General features: G+C 37.8%; 1 protein-coding gene across 2 annotated transcripts; it reads right to left on the bottom strand.

The window, feature by feature from the left end:
* Positions 1–3: 3 nt before the first annotated feature.
* LOC103145035 (DNA repair protein XRCC4) lies at positions 4–23,350 on the bottom strand. Of its 2 annotated transcripts, none has more exons than XM_007562288.1 (8): positions 23,279–23,350; positions 17,269–17,421; positions 16,304–16,500; positions 8,419–8,585; positions 7,401–7,565; positions 7,115–7,182; positions 4,348–4,480; positions 4–3,397 (listed from the first exon to the last, which is right to left on the bottom strand). In XM_007562288.1, the coding sequence occupies exons 2-7, from the start codon at positions 17,399–17,401 to the stop codon at positions 4,356–4,358; spliced, it is 855 nt and encodes a 284-aa protein (XP_007562350.1). In that variant the 5' UTR covers positions 17,402–17,421; positions 23,279–23,350; the 3' UTR covers positions 4–3,397; positions 4,348–4,355. The 2 variants fall into 2 exon arrangements, with proteins under 2 accessions (XP_007562350.1, XP_007562341.1); XM_007562279.2 differs by having other exon boundaries at positions 23,185–23,297.
* Between the last annotated feature and the right edge of the window lie 7 nt (positions 23,351–23,357).

Raw genomic sequence — 23,357 nt, 5'->3', positions numbered from 1 at the left:
GCCTAAAGTCTTAGAAAACTAACTTTATTACAGTCACAGTGCAATGATTGATATCAAGACTGTTCCAAAACATCCTTCAACAGAGCAAATGTGAGCAACAACAGTGGGTGAGTAAAAGAAAAAAAAACTGTTGTAATGCACAACACAATACAATAATTACTGCACATTTAGCAATCATCAAAATGAGAAGATGTGTAAAAATGATGGCAGCAAAAACAACAAGGATAACATAAAGCAAAAAACTCAACAATAAAACCTGGCAAAAACATAAACATGACAATAAGTCAAAAGATTAAAAATGTACAGCAGAACTTTCTTGAGTAATGTTTCTCTCACTGTAGGTTAAACACTGCAGACAAGGGTGACAGCGTGAGACACTGAGTTATTGAAGCCAAGCTGCCAATGAGTCAACACCAAGGAACACTGTGGATAAGCTTGATGATGCTTTGGTCTTTGACCAAGAGGAAGTCAAGATAATGATGTAAACCATTCTCAGCCATGAGAGAAAATTAAGTCAGCTGTGGAAAATCGTCTTGGATTTCTCAGCTCCAATTTTCTGAATACCATTTTGAATAGCTGCATAAAGTTTAGGCTTGGGTTGCATAGAAAAGCTCAGTTGTTACTGTTCATCACTGGCCATAAAATGTTCTCATATATTTCACATTTTCATGTCACAAATGTTGCAATTCTTTAAAAAAAAACTTAATGAACTCCTTATAAACGTGGATTAACAGAAAAAACCTTAATTTTGTCTGACACTTGAAGCTCCTGATCACTACATTTCTCTGCCTGCACACGTTCGTGTGTGTGTGTGTGTGTATGTGTGTGTGTGTATCTGCTTGTGCGTGTGTATTCATCGAATGTTCTATAAATACTTAATGTTCTATGCTCTTCAAATCTGGTTAATCTTTGGTTTAATTCAAATAATTAGACAATCGGTTAGCACCAACAGCTATAAGAAAATCCGCTCGGTATTTGTGCTGATCAAAAGGATGTCTTAACGAGCCCATCGGAACAGAGGGGGTTACTCTTTGCCACTAGCTATTGAAAACCATTGAAGCAAGAAGGAAATGATTGGGGATTTGTACGTTATTCAAACAACAAAAGAAGCTTTGAATGGTGCCGTCTTTAGTTTTAGTATGAGTGACAGCTTGTGTGAGGGCAGCCGAGACACTACTCTACTTATCACAGTGATTATCATTGAATAGTTAATTTATCAGAGATATTAAACTAGTATTACATAGACAGAGTAATATATTTCAAGGTACAGCTCTTGAAACCCAGAATTCAGTTTCTGTGGAAATTAGATAAATGAGATTGTTATAGAAAAGTCTTATGTTATAGCTGTGTTATGACTAGGGAAATATCTAGTGGTTCAGCAGACAGTCACCATGGCCCTTCACACGGAGACCAAGGCTCATAACCTTTTTACTAAAGAAGAAAAATATTACAAGAGTCATTATTCAAGTATTGTTAAAGAAAGTTAAGTAAAGGAAAAACTTATGGTAGAAAAAGGTCCACATACAAAAGGGATAACAACAAGACTGTGAAACTAAGCACACTTAAGAGTTTTGGGGATATTCATGAGACAATACAGTGATATTCACATTATCTGCACACAAAATGCTCATATTTTATATGCACCAGTGTCTATCTTATGAGCTAAGAAATATGTTAATACACAGAATCTGATTCAGACAATAAGATGCTGAGGATAGACCACTGTATAGAAAACCAGCAGGAGGTAACAGAAGCAGAAACATCCAGTCCAACAAAAATTTGACATTTTAAAAGGGGAAATTTTTAACTCCAATATAAACCAATAACCTTGATAATTGGCCTATTATGAACTCCATAAAGGAACGGCTTGCATTTCTTATACTTTGTGGTCCTGTTGATAGACCTTAGTGAGTGAGCTGTCATTTTCAGTTTTCAAGAACTGTTTGTATGAGGTCAAGTTGTTTCAGACATTACACTGCAAGGTGGAGAGCGGTGAGTCCTGAGCAGCCCAGCACGAGACAAAGACGGCTCTGTCTCATTGCAACTCAGTGGCAGGAAAAACAGGAAGGCTCCTGTCATTTCTCTGGATGATGGGAATTCTACAGGTGCACTCGATAAGTGAATGACGATGATAAGTAAGTGACTGGATGCTTAATTTGAGGCTGCCTCGGCCGTCGTTACTTTTTCTCGAACGTCATTAACCCCTCCAGCTGCATGAGCACGTGTTCAGTTGAAGGATATAGATTGCCCTTGGAAAGACGCCATTGGGGTTTAAAAGTTGTTTTCAAATGCCAAATTTGCTGAGAAGATATTTGTACTTAATATCTTCTCAGCAATCCTAAAGTATTTTACATGACTTGCAATATAGAACATTGAAACTAAACTGTATATTTTAACTATAACTATATGTGAAGATAGTACAACAACCTGCCACACCAGCTCCTCCAAGAATTCAAACATGTTTCTTCTAGTCGATTTCACTGTGGCACACAAAAGTTATGTGAATTCAAACTATAAAGCAAAATTTAGAATAAAACCACCAAAATATTCAGAGTGGCCTCCACGTTGTCCCCACTTTGTCTCATCATCTTGTACTGCACTCATCTGTAAATTAACCTCTGACACAGCTCTCCACTTTCCTTTGTAAAATACCTAATTCATGCAGAGTGCAGAGGAGAGAGTGGAACATTCTTGTGGGGATTACAGCACCCGCAAGAACGTGTTGCAGGAGGATTAACCAGGCGGCCACCCGTGGATTTAAGCAGACAAAAAGGTATCATCAAAATGACAAAAGACTGCAAGAGGATCTAAAAGCCAAAGGCAGAATGGTGAGATAAAGAACCTGAAGGGTGGTGCATTGGCCCCGATGTAAAGATGCAAGTACAGTAACTCAGTTACCAAAGATGGTAGCTGAGTTAAAACACAAAGTGTGGAAATTAAGACAATGAGAAACAACATCACCTCAGTCACTCCGTGGAGACAACCGGTTTGCTTTGGTCATACATTTCCAGACAATAAAAGGGCTTGTAAAAACAAGAAGAAAGATTAAGTTCAAATGACATTTGACAAAGTGCTAGTTTACAGTGTTTAAATGCAACATACTGCATTTATTCTTTTTTTAATAAATAAAGAAATAAAGAAAAGAAAAGCAGGACAAAAAACCCACAAAGAAGCCTTTGTTTGTTAGTTTTCTGAACTTGATTCTTCATTCTTAAACAGCGCAGAGCCTGAGTGGCAGCAATATTGTAGTAGCAGGCAGCAAGCAAAACCAAAATCATGAAAAACTGCATACATCATTTGTTTCTAGATTACCTGCCATTTCCATTTCATTTGCAGCAATACAAACAGTTCCCAAAGACACTGCAGAGAATGTGAAGGGCCTGTGTTCACGTTCAGTCTGGAGGGTCAGAGAGAAGATGGTAACTTTAAATGTCTAATTTGATTTATTGATCACAAATAGGAACCAGAGTTTTAAGAATACAGGAAATCATCAGTTTAAAGAAACTAGCTATGCGACTAGCTAAGCTACTTCCACATTTGTGAATAAAAAAATCTGGCACAGAAGACGGGAGGATCTCTGGGAATCTATATCCTTGGCTGACACAGTTGTAGGTTGTGTGCTGTGCTGTAAATTTGATGTGTAATTAGGATAAATTATAGTGGTCTATCATACATTTTGTCATGAAAACCCTTGTTATCCATTTAAAGAGGAAGAAAAAAGCCATAAATAAAATTTGGTGCAGTTAAAAGGCTGAAAGCTTTTGCATGGAGCTTGAAACTTATTGCTTTCACACTGCTCAGCTGAACTGGGCCACACCACACACACTGCTGCAATTGTCTGACTCATTTAATGGGCAGCCACAGGCAGATGCAATGAAGGATAAAAGTTATGAGTTTTCTGTAGTTGGAGAAAGTGTAACTAGAAATACTGAGGAGCATGGAGACTATTTTAAAAACAAAAGGCTATTGATTAATATAACAGTTACATTTGGCAAAATAATTATGGACTAGTTTTAGTTAGTATTAAAAGAAAAAAAAAACTTTCTCTTTTTTCAACACGATAAACAAGATTCATGGAAAAACAATATTTTAATGAAGGACTGCATATCTTCCACTGCAATTATTTTTTAACTACCTATAACTATACACTTAAAAGAATTGTGTTACTTTTTTAATGAAACTTTGAGTATTTTTATTCTCAATTGATCAAGAATTGAAAGATTCCTTGAGCATTTGCAATAAAACATCTTCTCTACATTTTCATGCCATCACTTTATTTTGATCGACATGATTGCCAAGAAAAGTAACTAAGCCAATTAAACAGTATTCACTGTAAATAAAACTCACCATGGATGTTATTGCTCTTCAGAGGAGTCTGTGTTAGGATTATGAAGCAACCGTCTCTTCTGTCTCTCTCTCATCTCTTCATCATCAGAAAAACTTTGATGGATAGGGATGCCTTGTGACACTAAACTACAACCTGGACACAGAAAGAGCTCGCATGTACTCACAGATAACATTGAAGTCCCAACTACAATTGTAAAGAACTGAGCATTTTAAAAATGCAGTGCCTTCCAAAAGTTCAAGATACCTTTCTTACAAAAAATACCTCATGTCTTTTATGAAGGTTTTATGTAATAGACCAAGATAAAGTAGTACATTTCTATAGAGTGGAGGCAAAATAGAGGCATAGGTTTAACAGTTGAGTCTGAACAGAAAATTTCAAGTCTTGCCATAAACTCTCAGTTTTAGGTTCGGATGTTGCCAGGGCCATTGTAACATCTGAACAGGCTGTTTCAGAACAGATTCAACAATTTCTTTTTAATACATGGTTTGTATCTATAGCTGTATGTTTAGGCCTGTGTGTGTCCTGCTGGAAGATGAACCGAAATCAGAAGTCAGAAGTCTTTTGAAGCCGGTATAGCTACATTTCCAAAGCACTCCACGTTGTGGTATCTAAAAGCACAAAATTACTTCAACCTTAAAATATAAAATATAAATAAGTGATGTGTAAAGCAAAAGTATTACCCATGGTTTAAAATTGTTTCTAATTGGGGACTCTTGTGGCACATTTGTAGCTGGTTCAGGATAGTTATCTTGTTAACCCTTGTCAACCTGGGACAACTTTGCAACCTTTATCATTAATACAAATCTAACATTCCTCAGTGGTCGGGTCACAATAGATTACATATGCAGAGACAAACACACCTGTTTGCCCTGTAACACTGCCACTAGCCTGTTCTCATTCAGAGATTGCCAGATTGAGAACCTGTTTTAGAAAACAAAAACAAAAAAAAAACACTTGTTCTGTCCTGATTTAGAGATAAGAAAAAAACTACTATAGCTGCCATCATGACAGTTAAATCAGTAAAAAATAGTTTTCTTTACAGTTCTCCTCCTAAGAAGCTTGGTCCGTCAGTAAGACTGGATTTCACCTTCCTCTCCATTCTCTCTCTATCTCTGTTATCTCTGAGTCTCCTCATATGAGTGATGCTTCCTGTGTTGTCACTATCAGAAGCTAAACCTGGAGGGAGCGAGTCAAAGAAAGCCACCCCCAGCTCTGCACAGCATGAAAACACAGCCTGGGGCCTAAAGGTCAACAGGGGCCAACATGTCAGAAGGGGGGGTCTGGGGGGGATCAGAGGCCACTAAAACATCAGGCTGCCCTGCTGTTGTGTGTCTGATCCAAGGGAAGCTTGGTGACAGCTAAATGGACGGGGATTCACATGGTGCAAAGAAATGAAATGAAATAACACTGATAATTTTTCTTTACTTTTAACATCTTTGTGTAGATTGCTATGAATCAATGGCTTGGTTGGGAAGATTTTAAAATCCATTTGATCTTTTTTTTATTTGTAAGTTAGACAAGTATAAACATAATGTAAGAAATAAAGCATTAACAAAGAAAGACAAGTGCTCAGAGGCCTTGCTGACAAGCTGCAAATCCAGCAAATTGACTTTAAACTCCTCCAGGGCTCTGAACAACCAAGTGTGTGAATAAATGCCTGGGAGGAGGCCGTGCGCGCGGGTGTGTCTGTGACAGAGAAAGTGGAGAGCCAAAGAACACAGCTTGTTGAAGTCACAACACGTGTTGCAATGTTAATTTCTCTTTGAGTAGCCAGAGTTTGGCTCATATTACGAATGCAGCTATAGAGAAAGTGGAAGCGCAGGACACCAGCAGGCTGCAGAACTGCAGCAGGAAGGCGGGTGGGGGGGCTTATGACGTCACATGGCTACCCTGCATGATCCAGAAAGGGGAAGACCACCTCACGGCTGCCCGTGTTGAAGCAATCATGGCAGACTTACTCACAAGTATTTCCCAGAACTAAGCTACCTGGGGGTATATTCTCCGCTTTCAAGTTCCTGCTCAAACTCTCTGCTTGAATATTAAATTACCTTTAACTGCTCAGTTTATTGGACAGTAAAATCTGCAGACTGAGAGCTAAGTTTTAAGAGTTTCACTAAGAGCTGTCGTCATTACTATATCCCATGAGAGAGGATATTGGTAATAGGAGTGAGCTTGACTAGTTCAGAATTTTTGTTCTCTCTGTCCTTTCATGGTGCCTTGCATAAGTATTCACTCTCTACTTGGTCACATTGCAACAAACATAAGTGTATTTTGAAGTGATTTGGTTTATCAGAAAAACACAAAGTAGCTCTTAATTATGAGGTGGAATAAAAAGACAGTGTATGATAAGATGTTTTGTCTACAGCTCCTTCAGAGTTATCTGGAGCCAGTTGAGTCTTACGGTTTCTATTTTCAGTTGATTGACTGAACAAACGTTCAAAACCTTGAAATTGCGTTTTATAGCCTGAACCTTCTTTAAACTTCTAAATTTTTATTCATGACCTTTCTTCTGTGTTCCTTGATCTTTGTGGTGGATTTTTTTTTTCACTAATGCTCTTCAAGAAATGTCTGAAGCCTTCACATGCTTATGTTATACTCTGCTTACTATGTAACTTCTGAAGATATCTGGCTGCACTATATTGAATTTAAAGGTAAAACAGTACAGTTGGCTCACTAAAAATGAACCCCACAATTGTCAGGGTCTGTCAATTATATTTAGATAAAATGTGATAACTTTAATGCATCGTTTTTCAAAAACCAACAGACCTTTCATGAGAATAGTCGGCTCCTGAGAGGGATGTCCGCCGTCTTCACTCTGAGAGGCCTCACCGTCACTGAGAGCAATTTAGAAAAGAGCTTAGTTTAATGTACAAGGTTAAAAAGAAAAAGAATGAGTGGATACATCTTAATTAAAATTAGCCTGTTAATATGCCAAAACATTAATACACAAACATTTAGCAAAATAAGACATTGGGAAAATGTAGTAGGATGTCAAATTTGTGGGTTCACTGTTATCATAAAAATAGCAACTTTTTCAAAATAATCGCTAAACCTTTGTCTTCTTTCTTCCTCTTTTTGCTGCTCATCAGCGTGGCTGAGCAGTCGGACGGTCTCTTGCAGTCCTCTGATCTTCGCTTTCTTCTCATTTAACACCATGACAAAACGCGAATACATTTCCTTTTCCAACATCTCCTTATCCTTAACCTGCTGCTCCAGCCTGTTGGGACAAACATACAGTATCTCCATGTGAAAGCGAACACACAAACAACTAGAATGTGTTTTAACTTGCCTTCTTATTTGATATTTGGGATGGTGTTTACAGGGACCTAAATTTTAAAGAATATCATAACAGATCTGAAATGGGAGATTGAATTTGTGCCGCAGACAAAGAGAAAAAAAAAACCCTTCTGTTTTTTTCACAATGTACGGAAACAAGGTGTGACGTTTCTCTTTGATGTGTTACAGAGCTCAAAGCATTAACCAAATGTTAGAAAAACCAACACATGGAACGAAGAAAGTGCACAGTTTTCAAACTTTAGGAGTGTGCACAGAAATAAGAAAAAATGAGTCTTTGGAGGATTCTGTAACTATATGAATGTAACCACAAATGTACAAAATTCCACAACAAATTTCATACAGTATTGATGGAAAAAGCATGAATCCAAGAAACGTTTACATGTCTAACAGCTGCCAATCTTCCAGCAAAATTATTCCAGTATACAGGCTTAAAAGTTTACTGCAATGCTTTGTGACATTTCAGGTCAAAAGTAAAGATAAAAAAAATAATGGATGATATATAAAAAATATTTACATACTTTTCCTTTTTTTAGAGCGTGTTGATCACAGGGAGCATTTGGTTTTTCACGTTTGGATTTTCAATTTTGACTTAATCTTTGTTTAATAAATAACAAAGATGTGTGATATTAAAGACTTGAGGAAAGATTTGGGTTTTTTTGTTAAAAAAAAAAAACAATGGATATGAATAAATGCTAACATAGCTTTAAAAAATATACTTAACACCAGATCAATTTTTCATTATTTTCCCAGACTTTTTCCCTTGAACTTCTTACTCTTTCAGTATTCGCAGGTGATCCTGTCTCAGTGTACAGTTCTCCTCTAGGAGTCTTGAGTTTTCCGTCTCCAGATCTGCTCTGTGCTGCAGAGACTTCCCGATCATCTCCCGGATGAGCTCCACAGAGTCTGGCGCTGGCTGAAGCTCCACAGAGCCCAAGTGTATCTAGAACACCCAGACAAAAAAGAAAGGAGAGTATTAAAAGGTGACGAAAAAGTAAGGAAGAACAATTGCATCAGGTTCTTTTTGTGTTTTTGTACTAAAACAGCAGAAAATGAAGATTTTTCTGCTGGTTCTCTGGCTTTATTATTTATGGGTGACCAAATGGCCCAGCAGTAAAGAATGACCTTAATTATCAAGCCCTCTTCCTTTGCATTGACAGATTTATTGCCTAACACGTCCATCCCTTTGAGCAAGGCCAACTGACAACTCAAGATGGATCGTGGTCTAAATAACCGCATTGACACTGAAACACAAGTGGATTCTTGTAGTCTGGAAAAAACCCTGAAGAAAGTCCACTTGGCACTGTAGTCTTAACAGTGACACATAAAACTGTTAACTGGCCTCATCTAGCTTCCAAAAATCAGCTACCAGTGAAAAGTGAGTAAGCATTTGCACCTTTCTGTCATCATGAGAAGTTCTGGTGGTGCAACAAACATTGCATAAAATTTTCTCTGAAGTGGGAGACTGTTTGAGAATGAGGTGTTTTCTTATGTCTGGGGAAAAAAAGCCAGATGGTTTATTGATTCACCAATAAAACTATGCAAGTGAGACATTTCCCCTTTCTTATTTCTTTTCAGTAGCTCTTTAGAATTAAACACATCCTTCTGGCGCAAGAAAATAACCCACGTTTGGTTTTCGTTTTGGCATGAAATCACTGAGAAAGAACTTAGAAGCAAATGCTGCACACAAAAAGATTTCGAGTGTTCCACCAATTTGATGTAGAATGCCAATTTTATCACTGACAGCAGCTCTTCATATTTGGTTGGCACCCTGGTCATAGCTGCACTTTCACTCACACACACACACACGCGCACAGACATACACACACAGAACATAGTACACTGAAAAACCAGAAGGCAATACAGTGCTAAATCTATAACTGTACAGAAGTCGAAGAAACGCTGTAATAAAGCCGCCATCTTCAAAATAGCTGTCATTTTTGACCTGTATTGATGCATTTCTTGCAGACCACACTGTTTTACCCTCTTTTGATTAACTTGAATGTGTCATTTAACAACTGAGTTCATCCTGTCCTCAGAGATTTTCTTTGTCCTGTACATATTATCTTACATTCTAGAACATTTCAGCTTCAAAGTTTGCTTCAAGTAATCTCTTTTTTTTTCTGACTCTGAGCAATTATACCAAATAACCAATCATCCATTCATTCTCTATAGCCACTTGAACAATCCCAGTGCGCTGGGGACCTTCTCCATTGATCATTGGACGACATGTGGACAACACCCATTAAACTTAGTCTATCACAGAGACACCATGCATATGAACACTCATCTAAGAGCAGCTTAGAGGAGCCAATAATAGTTATGTTTTAAACTGGGAGAATGCTGGAGTACCCAGAGAGCAGTCTGCTTTTTTCCAATGCCTATTGATGATTTCTAAACTGTGCAACAATTTAGAAGAAAAACGTTAAAACCAATAGTTATCTAAAAACTACTACGAGTTTCTGTTGTTTTTTTCCCAGTTTTTATTCTTTGCTTCTCTGAAGAAATGACCATTTTTGAGAAAGTAGATTTCACTTGGCCACTATGGCTGTGCATTGACCACTCCCTGCATCTCGTGACTTGACAAGCTTGATAGGATGAGCACAGGAAGAGGACCACCCAGAATTTATGGAGGATGATCCTAAGAACTAAGGCTTGTTCAGTAACATTAAGTTGTCTCAGATGGCCGGAGCAGTGTTCTCTCATGGAAGGACTTAGTGTGACTTGAAGCTTAATGACTCATCAGCATGTTGATGTAGCTGTGATCCGGTAGATGGGTGGCAAGATTGTTTAGTTTGGCAAGTTTGGGAGAGACACCCACTAAGAGCGCACAAAGGTTGTTATATCGAGTTTCAGTACTATTCACATGATTATGTTAAATTCCAAGACGTATGAATTTGTAGACTGGGAGAGGATACATTTTACCATCTGTTTGCAAAAACTAGGAGGCTACCAATTTGTGAAGGTTAGTGGAAGCTTTGATCTTCCTCTAACCTCCAATCCATCTTCTCTTCAACCCCGTCTTATACTTCTTGCTATCTGGATCTAAATCTCTCCAATGCTCTCCACCTAAGAAAGGTCATATGACAATAAATCAACCACATATGAATGTTAGGAAAGAAGTGAACTCTGACATGCTGAGTACACAAATATTTCCACACTTCAAAGAACAATGTTAATGCTAATACCCATCATTTGCAGTACAACTTTTAATCCAAACTAATGCCTGGAACTTTGTAAACCTTTGCTCTGCATACTGACAGAGTTTGGACATTAAATCTTCTACAAGCAACACTCAACCAGCTGAATGCACCAGAAACAGACATCTAAACCTCTGCTAGGTCAGAGTCTTGTTTACTGAATGAGCATTAGACTAACCTCAGCTGTTGTTTATTTATTCTGCTCCTGCTGACTTTTAAATACCAACGGTTGCATGTTTCTCCATCCTTAAACTTCTGGGTTTTCTAAGAAGATCTACAGCTGTAAACACAAGCACTTAACATCACCAAGGGTTTACTCTTATAGCACAGAAAAAGGAAGACATATGCTAAACAATCTATAAATACTCAAATCTATTCAAACAGTTTGCTTGCCATTACTGAAACATTGTAATTAATGCATTTTAAAGAAGCCAAGGTAAATGTATGTTTGACTTTTGCTCCTTTAAAAGTAAGGAGTGGAGTGGAATATTCTGTCAACTTTTCCTTACTCAATTTGTTTCTCCTGACACAGAAAGTTAAAGGTCACATGGCATGTTGTTGCCAACTTCTGCCAAGATGTGGGAGGTCAGACTCTTTGTGAAGGAAAGCCCACTGCCACATTCTTTTTCTCAACTGAAACAACAATGAAGCAAAGATATTGTCCATTTCTGCCTCCAAAACCTTTATAAAAAATATCACAAAAAACACTGAATGTTCCAAGTTTTGACACAAAGACATAAGAAATTAATAGCAGCATTGTCACTTAGTAATAAAACTTAAATGCTTTTCACGCCTGGTGTGTCTGAGATACCGTACGATTATATTTTCGTAGGATAGCATAATTTAGGAGAATGTGTTAAAATCAAAACATCTGGTTTCTCAAATCTACAGTGTGGTTCAGAGTGTGTGGTCTGGAAATTTGTTTGTGTGTGTCTGTCTCAGTCAGACCGAAAGGTCAGATGTTGACATGGCTGTGCAGCACAACTGTTCTGGTGAAAATGTAACATGCTGTGAGTACGGAAAACAAGGGGTTTGTCATCAATACTGCTAAAAAACTTAAATCAACATTTAGAGTTACTGTTTTCAGGATTATATCTTCCTTTAATCAAAAGCATTTTTGTGGCATCACTCCATAATCTCCCCTTAAACCTTTTGGCTTTCAAATAATATCAGCGTTGACCATTGATTATATTGAATGATTTATATGAATAAACAAAAAAAACAAAAAAAAAGTTGGCCTAAATATTTGCATACAGACTGACTGAAACAGGCATTTACAAAACTCTGTGTGGAACTTAAAACTACCACTGTACATTGTCCTAAGCATATCTTACAGTGAAATATGGTGGTGGCTACAGCATGTTGTGGGGTTGATGTTTAGCAAGGACACAAAAACTGTTCAGGGTCAATGGTTAGATGGATAGAGCCAAATGTAGAGAAGGAGAACTGGTATACAAAAAAAGACCGCAGGGGAGATTCATCTTTCAGCAGGACAATAGCCCTAAACATAAAACAAGAATTATAATTTTATGCTTGGGATTAAAGCTTATTCATGTATTATAAGTGTACAAAATACAGACATAAATCCAATTGAGATTGAAAATATGTGGTTAAAACTATTATTATATGTTTTCCAAACAATCTGTCTGGGCTTGAGTTCTTTTGTTGCAAAGAACAGCCAATAAATTCAGAGGCTATATTTGCTAGGGGAGACATACCCCCCAAAAAACTGAAAAAAGGGATCTATCACATTATCAGGGCTGAACAAAAATGCATTTTTTGTTTTAAGTCATTTTTTAAACTATGCTGAGCTATTTCAAAGCATAAACATTGTTGTAGTTTGAGAAAGTACATTGTCAAACATATATCTTATATATAGTTTCAGTCTTTAAATAGCTATTGTGTCTACCAAACAGGACAAGTGAGTGGGAAACCTGGAGCTTCTCATGACGATAAGACAGTATTCAAGGTTTGGCACGGCTACTTGGTACGGGAAACGTGGGCAAAGAAGATGAAATCAGCTTGTCTTCTCAGTGTCCTGATCTACTGTGAGGGGGCGTGACGCCAGACAAAGAGCAGGAAGTGAGGGGCGACAATCAGTCCAGTCTTGATAATGCAAACTTTCACAGAAACAGCAAAACAAGCTACCAGACAGGACTTTCTCAAGAGCAGGTAGTAGGGCGAAATACTTCCTTCAGTGAGGTGTCTGAGTTTAAAGATGTTGGTTGCTGACAAGTTAGTTACTGCCTCTTTTTTTGTTTTGTTTTTGCTCGTGCTTAGATGAGTGTTCATTCAAATTAAAAAATTTAATCCCAATAAAATTGGTTTCGGCTGAAAGTGTTGAAAGGAATCCAAGGCTAAGTCGCATCACTTACACATCACCCTATCCACTCCGGTAACGTGCCATTGGAAAAGGAGACCCAGGTCCGTTTACAGGTGCCACGATGACTAACTGCATCCAACTATAATACCTAAAATAAAAATAATAATTTCTGCTGGGATTTCTTCAGGTTGAAAGAAAGAATTGTTTAACATGTTGTATTCATTTCCAGCTGCTATTTTTATTTAATATTATATTTATTTATTTAGTTATCTATTATATTTAATCAGTGAATAAATGCAATGCAAGATTGGATTTATATCTTATAAAAATATATAATAAGCTCCTCCAGAGGAATCCCAAGGTCTTCCAGCAGCCAGCCAAGAAATAAAGTTCTTATCTCTTTATGCTCATGACTTATTTCCATTTGTGTCCAGAGGGTGTAACAGTAACTCAGACCATTATGAACACCGGGTTAATATTGTGAAGGTTGCACTTTTAGCCTCATCAATACGCCCATCCAGAGATGCACAATAAAGATCTGCAGATTCCCCAGCGGTTTCTGGGGGATGGGGTGTTAGCAACAGATTGTTTGAGCCCTGTGGGTTGTAGGGTGGGGTCCTTTTGGATTGGGGTTTGCTTACCACAGATGTTATCAGACCACATTAGATTTGTATCTGATGAGTTTGGAGACCAGCTGCAGATTTAAAGCTTTGTTGTATTATTTGAACTATTCCAAGCAGTTTTGCATACCATTGTTCTGCAAGAGGATTGCCTGCAAGTGAAGGGGCAAGCTGATGACATGTTTTGCTGTATCACAAGTCTGACACATCAATTTGAATACCGGAGTGGAGGTATTTGATAATAAAACACTGCAATTCAAGAAAGAGAGCAATGTCACTGACTGTACCAATTAATGTTGTGGCTGAGATGTGTATTTGACTTAGTCCAGGGGTGGGCAACTCTAGGCCTGGAGGGCCGGTTTCCTTTAACTTTTAGATGTGTCTCTACTTCAACAGGCCTGAGTCAAATAATGAGGTCGTTAGCAGGACTCTGGAGAACCTGACCGAACGTAGGAGGTTATTCAGCTGTTGGATTCAAGTGTGTTGGACAAGGGAGACATTAAGAGTTGCAGGACACTGGCCCTCCAGGACCAGGATTGCCCACCTCTGACTTAGTCACACTTTTGATTCCTTGATTTTCTTTTCTGTCATTGCACTAAAATAGCTGAGCAAGCTTCTAAATTAAGGCCTTAGATCATGACTAACTTTAATGTCGTTATTATTCCCTGTCATATAATTAAATTACAAAAATGCTAGACCCCATCAAGGCTGAATTTATTTCAGTCTCATTTATTTGATTAATCAGATCAGGTCAACTATAATTTAATATTCAACATCAAATTCTATAGTCAGCTTTGGAATGAATACGTTTCTTTCCTGGCACACTGAGTTTAGAAGATTTTGTAATGTGGAGTTGTGTCTGAGATGGTTTCAAAATCTTTATCTGAAGCAGACGTCAACATGTTTCTCTTACAGTGCTGCCCACACAGCTAAAGTTTGTGAGTCCAGGACATGCTATTACTGCAGCGTCGCTTTATTTTATATTAAGATTTCAGTCATCGTATCATCCAGACTAATTCAGATTGTTCAGATTTGCTTCGCTATTGCTTATCATGTAACACATCCCCATCCATATGAGAAAAATCAGAAACACATTAACCGAGGTAGAAAAGGTCGCTAATCAGCCGATGTGTAAGACAGGACAGCCCTGTTCGTAAATCAAGGTTTTATGGTCTGTACTGTGTTCCTAACCTTCTGGCCCTCTTTCTGTGATCATCTTCTTTTGAGCAGTGCCCACAGACCATTACTGACCTGCTCCCTAAAGGCAAAAGCACCCCTAGGTTAGAAGAATGACATGAAAATCAACAGAGAGAATCCGGAGCTGCTCTTCATCAAACATGTCAGTTGCAGTGAGTAATCCTCCAGAGCCGTAGAAAAGGGGTTAGCTTATGCTTTTTGAACATTTTCCGGATTTAACAGTGGCTGTTGGAAATATTTTACGTTACCACTTTTTCTTAATGTAGCCATCTCATTATGTTTCGATTAATGGCAAGACAGATGTTATTTGTAAAGTTACAGTTTGTGACTTTTTTTCAGTTTCCTGTGGGCAGCAAAACCTTTATAACTCCACTATAATGTTGGGAGGCAATAAACCTTATCTTTAAAACGGCCCCCACCATAAAAAAAAAAAAATAAAAGCTTCCTTTCTATTTTTGTTGTTTGTCATTAGAGGCATTTATCCTCAGGGAACGGTGATAACAGGACGTAATGTTATGGCGTTCAAAAGCACTGATACATTTTTATCCAAAAAACTCAAAACCAGTACCAGCAAATCAGGCAGCAGTGGAGCGTTTCGGGATATAAACCAGCTGAGTGACCTGCCAGTCAATGAAAGGTTTTTTTTTTTTAATAATAAACACATTTTCTTAAATTAAAGATTACATGTTATTCCTTATTTATAAAATAAGCTTATTTCCTGACAGCATAGAATACACTGAAGTATTTATTTTAATTTTAACCAGGGGGTGCCATTAAGTGTGGAGGGAAGAGGATTTTTTTCAATCAACTTAATGAGGAAGACTACGTTCACACTGCAAGACTTCATGCTTATTTTGCAGAGATCTGATCCATGGCAGAGGAATTAATGGACCATGTTGTCGTTATGGAAGTAACTGTTTGCGCAGTATATTTCTCTCTGTGAGCACAGATTCTGAAGTGCATGTGAGCAAAGTGATTAACTCCACTAACAGTGTCTCCTCCAACACAAATTTGCAAGTATGTCACCTTTTAATGATTTGTGTTGTTAGGTCGGTCAAAACAAACAAACAAAAAAAAAGTCAGATCTGGGCAACATTTGTTTGCAGAATGTACATAGTATATGCTCCATTAATAAAGGTCGAGCTGAATCCAACTATTGTTTCTGGTGAAATGTCTTGTAAAGTATATAAAGATATTTTATTTCTTGCCTTTTTTGTCACAGTTAATTATGTTAATTAGTCATCATTGCAAGTAAAAAAAAATGCTAATGAATTCTGGTAGAATGTTTTGGAAACAAATAAATACTGAAAGACATTCTCACCAAAATGTTGTTGCAGATCTTCTGATATGAAAGAAGATTGTGATCCAAAGAGAGGCAAAAAGAATATTCCTCTTTCCCATTTTGTTTTCCTCCCACTCTTTCTTCACCTTTTGTTAGAGCTTGAAGAAGATCTTCAACATATTTCTCCCTTATGACTCCCATCTCATTGGCTTCTCTTGTCACCTCATCCTCTGAAACTGACAAAACAATCACTAGTCAAACAATTACACTCTTGAAAGGCTTTTTTTTTTACTTTTATGTTGCCTTTATTTCATACATGCATGGAAATGAAGCATGGAACTTGGAGTTCACAGACGATTGCAAGAAAAACTGTAAACATTAATTAAGCAGTAACAAGAGTGCACGTGAAAGCAGGTTTTAAAGGAAGCATGCAGAGAAACTAAGGGGGGATGTCATCAGTTGTTGCACAGCTGCTAATGCTGGCTTGAAGGTCCCAATTAACACATAAAACACAGAAACATTGACAACCCAGGAGCCCACACATAGCTGTTACAATTCTATCTCTACCTGTCAGCTCTGCAGATGGACAGAAAAAAAAAGCTATGGAGTAGTTATGTTCCAGGTGTCCTTTAAGAGAACACATATTCCCATACACACATAACCACAGACCCACACATACACACAAATACGTCGTTGCATGTGTACACACATTCACATTAGCGTTGGCTTGTATTGACAAAGACAACCCTTGTAGAGTTTAATATAGTTTCTACACCTGTAAGCTGCACAGTATAGGAGTAAAGAAGAATAATGAAACAAGGTCCCCGCTGTCCCTCAGGTTAAGCAATCAGAACAGTCATGACATTATGAGATGGGGTCAACCAGGTGCTGTGGACAGCCTGGTGAATGGTACACCTGCTGACAAAGTCATTTTCTACCACTGACTCATTGGAGTATCTTTTTGTTAATAATCTGGATACAGTTTTCAAATATAAAGTCCTTACCTTCTCCGATCCACGCTGAGCTTCCGTCAGTGAGAGCTAGTGTGAATCCAGCACCCAGGTCCACAGCCCAGTCAACTCTTAGGAAGTAGGGGATGCCTGGATTCAGAGTAATCTGCTGCACCGTGCCACTCATGTCTCATATAACCTTAATGCCTGCAGAATATCAAAAAGAGGTATTTACAAATCCTAAACAAAACTCCATGCATTCATCTTCTGTTTTCTACTTATCAGAGATCAGAAAATTCAGGTATTCCACCCAGGAACATTCTCCAGCTCCTTCTGGGGAATGCAAAGATGTTTCCAGGCTACAACAACATTCAAAGTGCCTCCAGCAGGTACTTGGTCTTCCTCAGGACTCCCGTTCAGTGAATGTCCCCAAAGGGCATCCTAATCAGACGCCAGAATTACTTAGACCAGCTCCTTCTGATGATGGAGAGAAGACGCTATACTTGAAGTTCTCCCCAAATGGTTGAGTTCTTCATCCTCATTTCGCTACTTGTGTCTGGATTCTTGTTCCTCATGGCAAGAGCTGAGAGTCAAACCATAGACTCAGCAATAAATTTAAAGTTTGGCTTTTTGCCTTAGTTCATTAGATCAGAGCTGCACCCATGTTATGGCATTCAAAGTCCTCATCCATTCAGCAGCACTTCATCCTACCACCACCAGTGAAAAAGACACCAGCATGCTTTAAATCTTCCACCTAAGGCAGAGACTGACCACCATCTGAAGAGAGCAATCAACCTTTTTCCGGTTGAGAACTATGGCCTCAGACTGCAGTGGCTCAATGACCTTGATGAATTGCAGATCACAATAACAGACGAAACCTTTCCCAGACTAAGCAGACCAGGGGATCCCCCAAGAGCCTGGACTGTCGGGGGTGGGAGGGAGCGTTGTGGGTGAGAGCCTGGTGGTCAACCGTTTTGCTCCAGGCTCGACCAGAAATATCTGAAATGCCTAACCAAACGGGAATATAAAATCCAGTCTGGTAAAATGCAGGCGGGGAGGCCGAGGTGCCTGTGAATGTTAATTTCTGGTGGCATAAACTGAGTTTTGGTGGAAGCATGAAGCCATGTTTCTATGTAAAACTGTATTATTCTAAATGTATAAAACAACAGCTCCCTTTCATGTGGTCAGCTTACTTTGTTGGCCTTTTAAAGGAGGTCCTAGGATCTAATTTGAAAAAAACCCTAAGAACGTTGTAGGGTTATCAATCTACCAGATGCATCACTGTGCTCCATTGTTTTCCTTCTTGGCTTTGGGGAGCAAGGCTCCTTGTGTGTGTCTTCGGTGGGGGTATTTCTGAGTCAGTAGGACCACATGGATATTAACAGGTTTTGGCAGATTTTTTCTTTCTTTCTTTTTTTTGTGGGAATGTGTGTTGCTTATTATCAGCAAGATAATCACACGCTGTTAAAAGGAAAATACACGACTATTAAACCTCAGGTAGCTACTTGAGTGCATTCAGAGTATTAATTTATTATATATGCAAACACTTCTAATATTTCACCGCCACTCATCTAAGCGGCATCTCATGGACTCCCAAAAACATGTGGACATGTCAACTTAAGAGTATGATCAGCTTTGTAAGCTTCCTGACCCAGAAATACTCAGTGAAAACACTGACACAGATTTAAAGATCATAAAAAGTCCTAATTATATTTTGGTTTTGGAAAGTTTATTTATTATTTTTGTTTGTTTTGTAATTTTGTGAAAAGCTTAGATTATGCATCCAAAGTTATGTCAGACTATTACGAGGAAGTTCAAACCAGTGGGACCCACTCATGTTAAAGAGCTTCCTGCTGTGAAACTGAATTGTTATTTGCCAGTGCCACGGTGATAAACAGCCTGAGCCACATAACCCTCTGGCTAATGTCTTTGCTGCCTGACTCATGGCTGCAGTTAAAGTGAGGGCTCCAGCTAGAAACAGCTGTCTTTCTACAGCTAAGACCTAAACTGTTCACAGGGTTACAATATAGTCTGAGTCTGTGCCTAAAAAGGCTACCTAGTTGTCAAGATGTGCATGTTGTGCTCTGTTCGAACCTTTTAAGAAACTTTTACTTGATTGTGAATAGTCAATCCTAAACATGTAATTATAAGTTCCACCACTAGTGAGTGGTGAATTAGACAGCTTCCCTTCTTAAACACAGGGAAAAGAGTGTGGAGAGGGAAGGAAAATGCCAACTAAATGAGCAGTTAAGAAAGCTGAACAATTTGGGGGAGAAAAGTCAATGATTGGCCACGTTGAATTATGCAATGACATGATGAGCATTTTACTGCTAAGTAGTTACTGCAAGCCATTGTTAGCCATGCTTCATGTACACTATTTAGTCAAAGATTTGTCCACAAAGTTAATACAGATAGATGATATAGATTATATTGTAAAAACACCAAGTATAATGTTGTAAATATCTACCTATTTCCACACAGTTGTGCTATGATATCACCAAAAAGGTGGCAGTAAGAATTTAAGCCTTTTTGTTACTCAATTGAAATTGGAGGCAAAATTAACACCTTGACTGAGTGACTTTGTTTCTCAAATCATCCCTGAGTTAATACATGCTGACAACTGCAGCCCAGAAAAACCAAGCAGAAAAACCAAGCAAGAGCTCCAGTTTCAATATCAATGTCATTCAAAGTAATGCAATTTGAAACGATAACATAAAAGTACCTATGTATTTCCTACACACACACACACACACACACACACACACACACACACACACACACACACAGAAACACCAAAACTTGAGTACATGTAAAAATGTAACACGGAACAGATTAAGGATGACCCTTTGTGCTTTAAGAAGGGGCGTAGCTGAACAAATGACGTTGCTAAAGGCATCAACTTTAACCTCATAAAGTAAACCCAGCTACTCATTAGTTACTGTAACATCTGTTGTGAGGGAGCGACGACCCTGTGCTAATGACAGAAGGACACTTCCATTAAATAACCAGCACTGACTGTCTGTCTGTCTGTCTGTCTGTCTGTCTGTCTGTCTGTCTGTCTGTCAGGGATGGATAGTCGTGCAAAACCATCAAAGCCAATTCTTCAGTCTTACTGTCAGCATCTGTTCAGATGCTAGACCTTCCGATACAAACTTTGAAGCAAATAAATCATCAACAAAAAAAACACCAGGACACGTAGCTTTTATCTTAGTCTTTCCTATACAGTACCATTCTGACACTGTTGAAATTCTTGAAAACTTTATGGTATTATTTTTTAATATCTGTAATTTGACATTGATCTACAATCAACAGGTTGCATAAGCTAATCATTTAAGTGATTAGTGCTTATATATATATATATAATCTTTTGATTTTAATATGCAACTAAATCAAGAAATCTGAAGCACAGCTGTTTATTACCATATTTCTTTTTTTTTTTTTAAACCAAGCTGCTTTCTCCATATCTGGGATCAGTCTTTGCCTAAAGCGAAAGAGTTCAAGTATTTTGGTGTCTTGTTCATGAGTGACAGCGGATGTAGCAACAGACAGGTAGACAAACTAGAGTTTTGTCTGCGTTAACAAGAGTGACACTTAATGAATCTTGATTTTCCGACTGATGGCAGATCTTGGGGGGATTGGTCCAAAATCTGCAATCGGTGCACCACCAGCAACAGGTCATTTTGATCAACAACAAAACTAGTAACTTACCAAAAAAAAAAAGAACTAACACAGTTTACTTCACAATTAAATAAACTACCAGCTTTCTTTGGCATCAAGCTATCAAAAGTCAGCCATTTAGATCTGTTCTCCTCTCAACCATTACTTTGGTCTTAGAAATGTTTCCTGCTTTTGCCATCCTGATAGAAACAATCTCAGTCTGGACTGCTTAGACACATGGTTCCAAGTTAGCTTCATACTACAAATTGCCATAAGGCCAGGGGTGTTCGCTGTGTGTGATCAAACTTAGCATGCACTGCACATAGTGGTACTACGTTGGACCTTGATTTGACAACAGCGCAAGGACCTAAAGCAGTCAGCATACTGTAAATTATAAAACCGAAAGGCATCATGAAGAATGTGGGCCTGTTTAGGCTTGAATCCCATCAGTGAAATTTCTAAAACATTATTTATGTGTGGTTTACAATGTGACAGATTTCCTTGCGCGCGTAGCGCACTCTAGGAGTGTCTGGGAAGGAAATGTCAATTGGGATTTACAAAACATGGTCTAAATGCAATCAAGATGGCATGTGGTTTGTTCAAGGGAGGAGACTTCATTGCGAAAATGTTAAATGAAAAGTGAACCACAAAACCCTATCTTTACGTCATCATGAGACAATAGCATAGAAACCTTTATAAGTGCAAAATATTATGGTTAATTTAAGTTTTACTTGGATATTATAGTGCAAAAAAAATGAATCTGAATCTGGGAGATATTGGACTGTATTGGAAATAACTGGATTAAATAAATAAGAATTGTAACTGTTAAGTATACAAAATGTTTAACAAAAAAAGAGTCAACAAAATTGTATTATTCCAATCAACTCACAAATACAGTTTTAAAAATCTACTTTACTCTTTGCTAAGAAGGATTAAATAAGTGATAGAGCAGCTACCAAAATGGTTCACAAAATGTTAAATGGAAACATAGATGACCAAACAAACAATAAACTCAGGGCTCAGGAACTGGCATACAAATGTATTCACATCCCTTGAACTATTTCCCAATTTGTCACACTAAACTACAAACTACAATATATTTTACTATGTAATGTATTTCAATATGAATGTGCAATTAAATTTCATTTTGATTGTGCAAAGGTGGATTTTTCATTATATAAAGAACATTACAGATAACCCTGCATCCTCTTTATGACATTTTTATGCAACCACAGGATGTCTTCAATCTGAGCATTATTCAGAACCCCTACTGCTACAGGAGATCCTTCCTGCCCGCAGACATGAAATCTACAAGAGCTAGATCGGATGTCTTTAAATAAACTTGTATGAGTTATAATGATATTCAATTCCTTTAGGATTAAAAAAAATATATTATTGAGTTTAATTGAACTGCATTGAATTTGTTGTTCTACAGGGACAGGGAAGATACTCAAAGATGATCAGACTATGGATAGTCAATTGGGACTATATAAAAGTCCCAATTGATATAAAAGTCCCAACTGACTTTTATATTTACCCTATCCTATCTGCCATGGATAGGATAGGGTAAACTTAGAATAAAATCAAGACAAAAAAAATTTCCAAAATTACAATACTGTTTGAATTAAAACAGATTTGAATGATAGAATGGCACAGCCAAAATCCAATTTATGTTTTGTGGAAATATATATTTTTTTTAAAATACAAATTCACCAAACTTGGTGTAATTTCACCAAGTTTCACAATTCTGCAAGAGAATGGGCATATAATTCTACCTCTAAATGTCCAATGTTGATCAAAACATATACCAAATGCAGCTAAATGTGGCTCTCAGAGAGGCAACTTACAAAAGCATGCCACACTTTTTAGATAATTTTTGGGGATGGAGGGAGACATGTATCATTCTTCATTATGCTTCTTAATTAGGTTTTACATTTTTATTGGTTTATGACATAAAAGCACAATGCAATACCACAAGTTCGTGGTAATGGCTTGATTATCACGAGCAGAGTCACAGAGTCCAAGGGGTACAAATACTTTAGCATGGTACTATATTTCTGTCATATTCTTCTAAAGGGAAAAAAAAGGTATTTATATTTGTAAACAAACAAACAAACAAACAAAAACTCATAATGTAATAACAACTTCCTGGTTCTATTGTTGCTGTATTAAAGGATTTATCAGTTTACCACAGGACTTTAGTAGTATTTTATAGTGCAGGAAAAGCATTAACAGCGTGCATAGTTGACTGCTGCACACTATGCTTGCTTATATGTTTTCAAGATAATGTTCTCTTCGGACAGAAATACCTACTGTTTTAAAACTTACGGGTACAGGTTAATTGCTGCCACGTCCAAACGCTTAAGTTTTGAAAAAGAAAAACACTGGCTAATCATTGCACACTTACATTGACAGCTCGGCTTCTCCCTTCAAGTCGTTTTGCCATTTGCTCTTAGCCAATCACCAAACAGCGTAAGGTGTTACGC

Source organism: Poecilia formosa, unplaced genomic scaffold (genome assembly GCF_000485575.1).
Source record: "Poecilia formosa unplaced genomic scaffold, Poecilia_formosa-5.1.2 Scaffold5, whole genome shotgun sequence".
In the NCBI taxonomy this organism is placed as follows: Eukaryota; Metazoa; Chordata; class Actinopteri; order Cyprinodontiformes; family Poeciliidae; genus Poecilia; species Poecilia formosa.
This window is presented reverse-complemented; position numbering and strand designations above follow the sequence as displayed.

What these genes read in the sequence shown, in the direction of transcription:
- LOC103145035 (XM_007562288.1), bottom strand. Translation starts at nt 17,401, where the DNA reads ATGAGTGGCACGGTGCAGCAGATTACTCTGAATCCAGGCATCCCCTAC. An exon ending in CTCAGCGTGGATCGGAGAAG is followed by an intron (nt 16,501 to 17,268) that starts GTAAGGACTTTA and finishes TTGTTTTGTCAG; the next exon opens with TTTCAGAGGATGAGGTGACA. An exon ending in GAGGAAGAAAGAAGACAAAG is followed by an intron (nt 7,183 to 7,400) that starts GTTTAGCGATTA and finishes AATTGCTCTCAG; the next exon opens with TGACGGTGAGGCCTCTCAGA.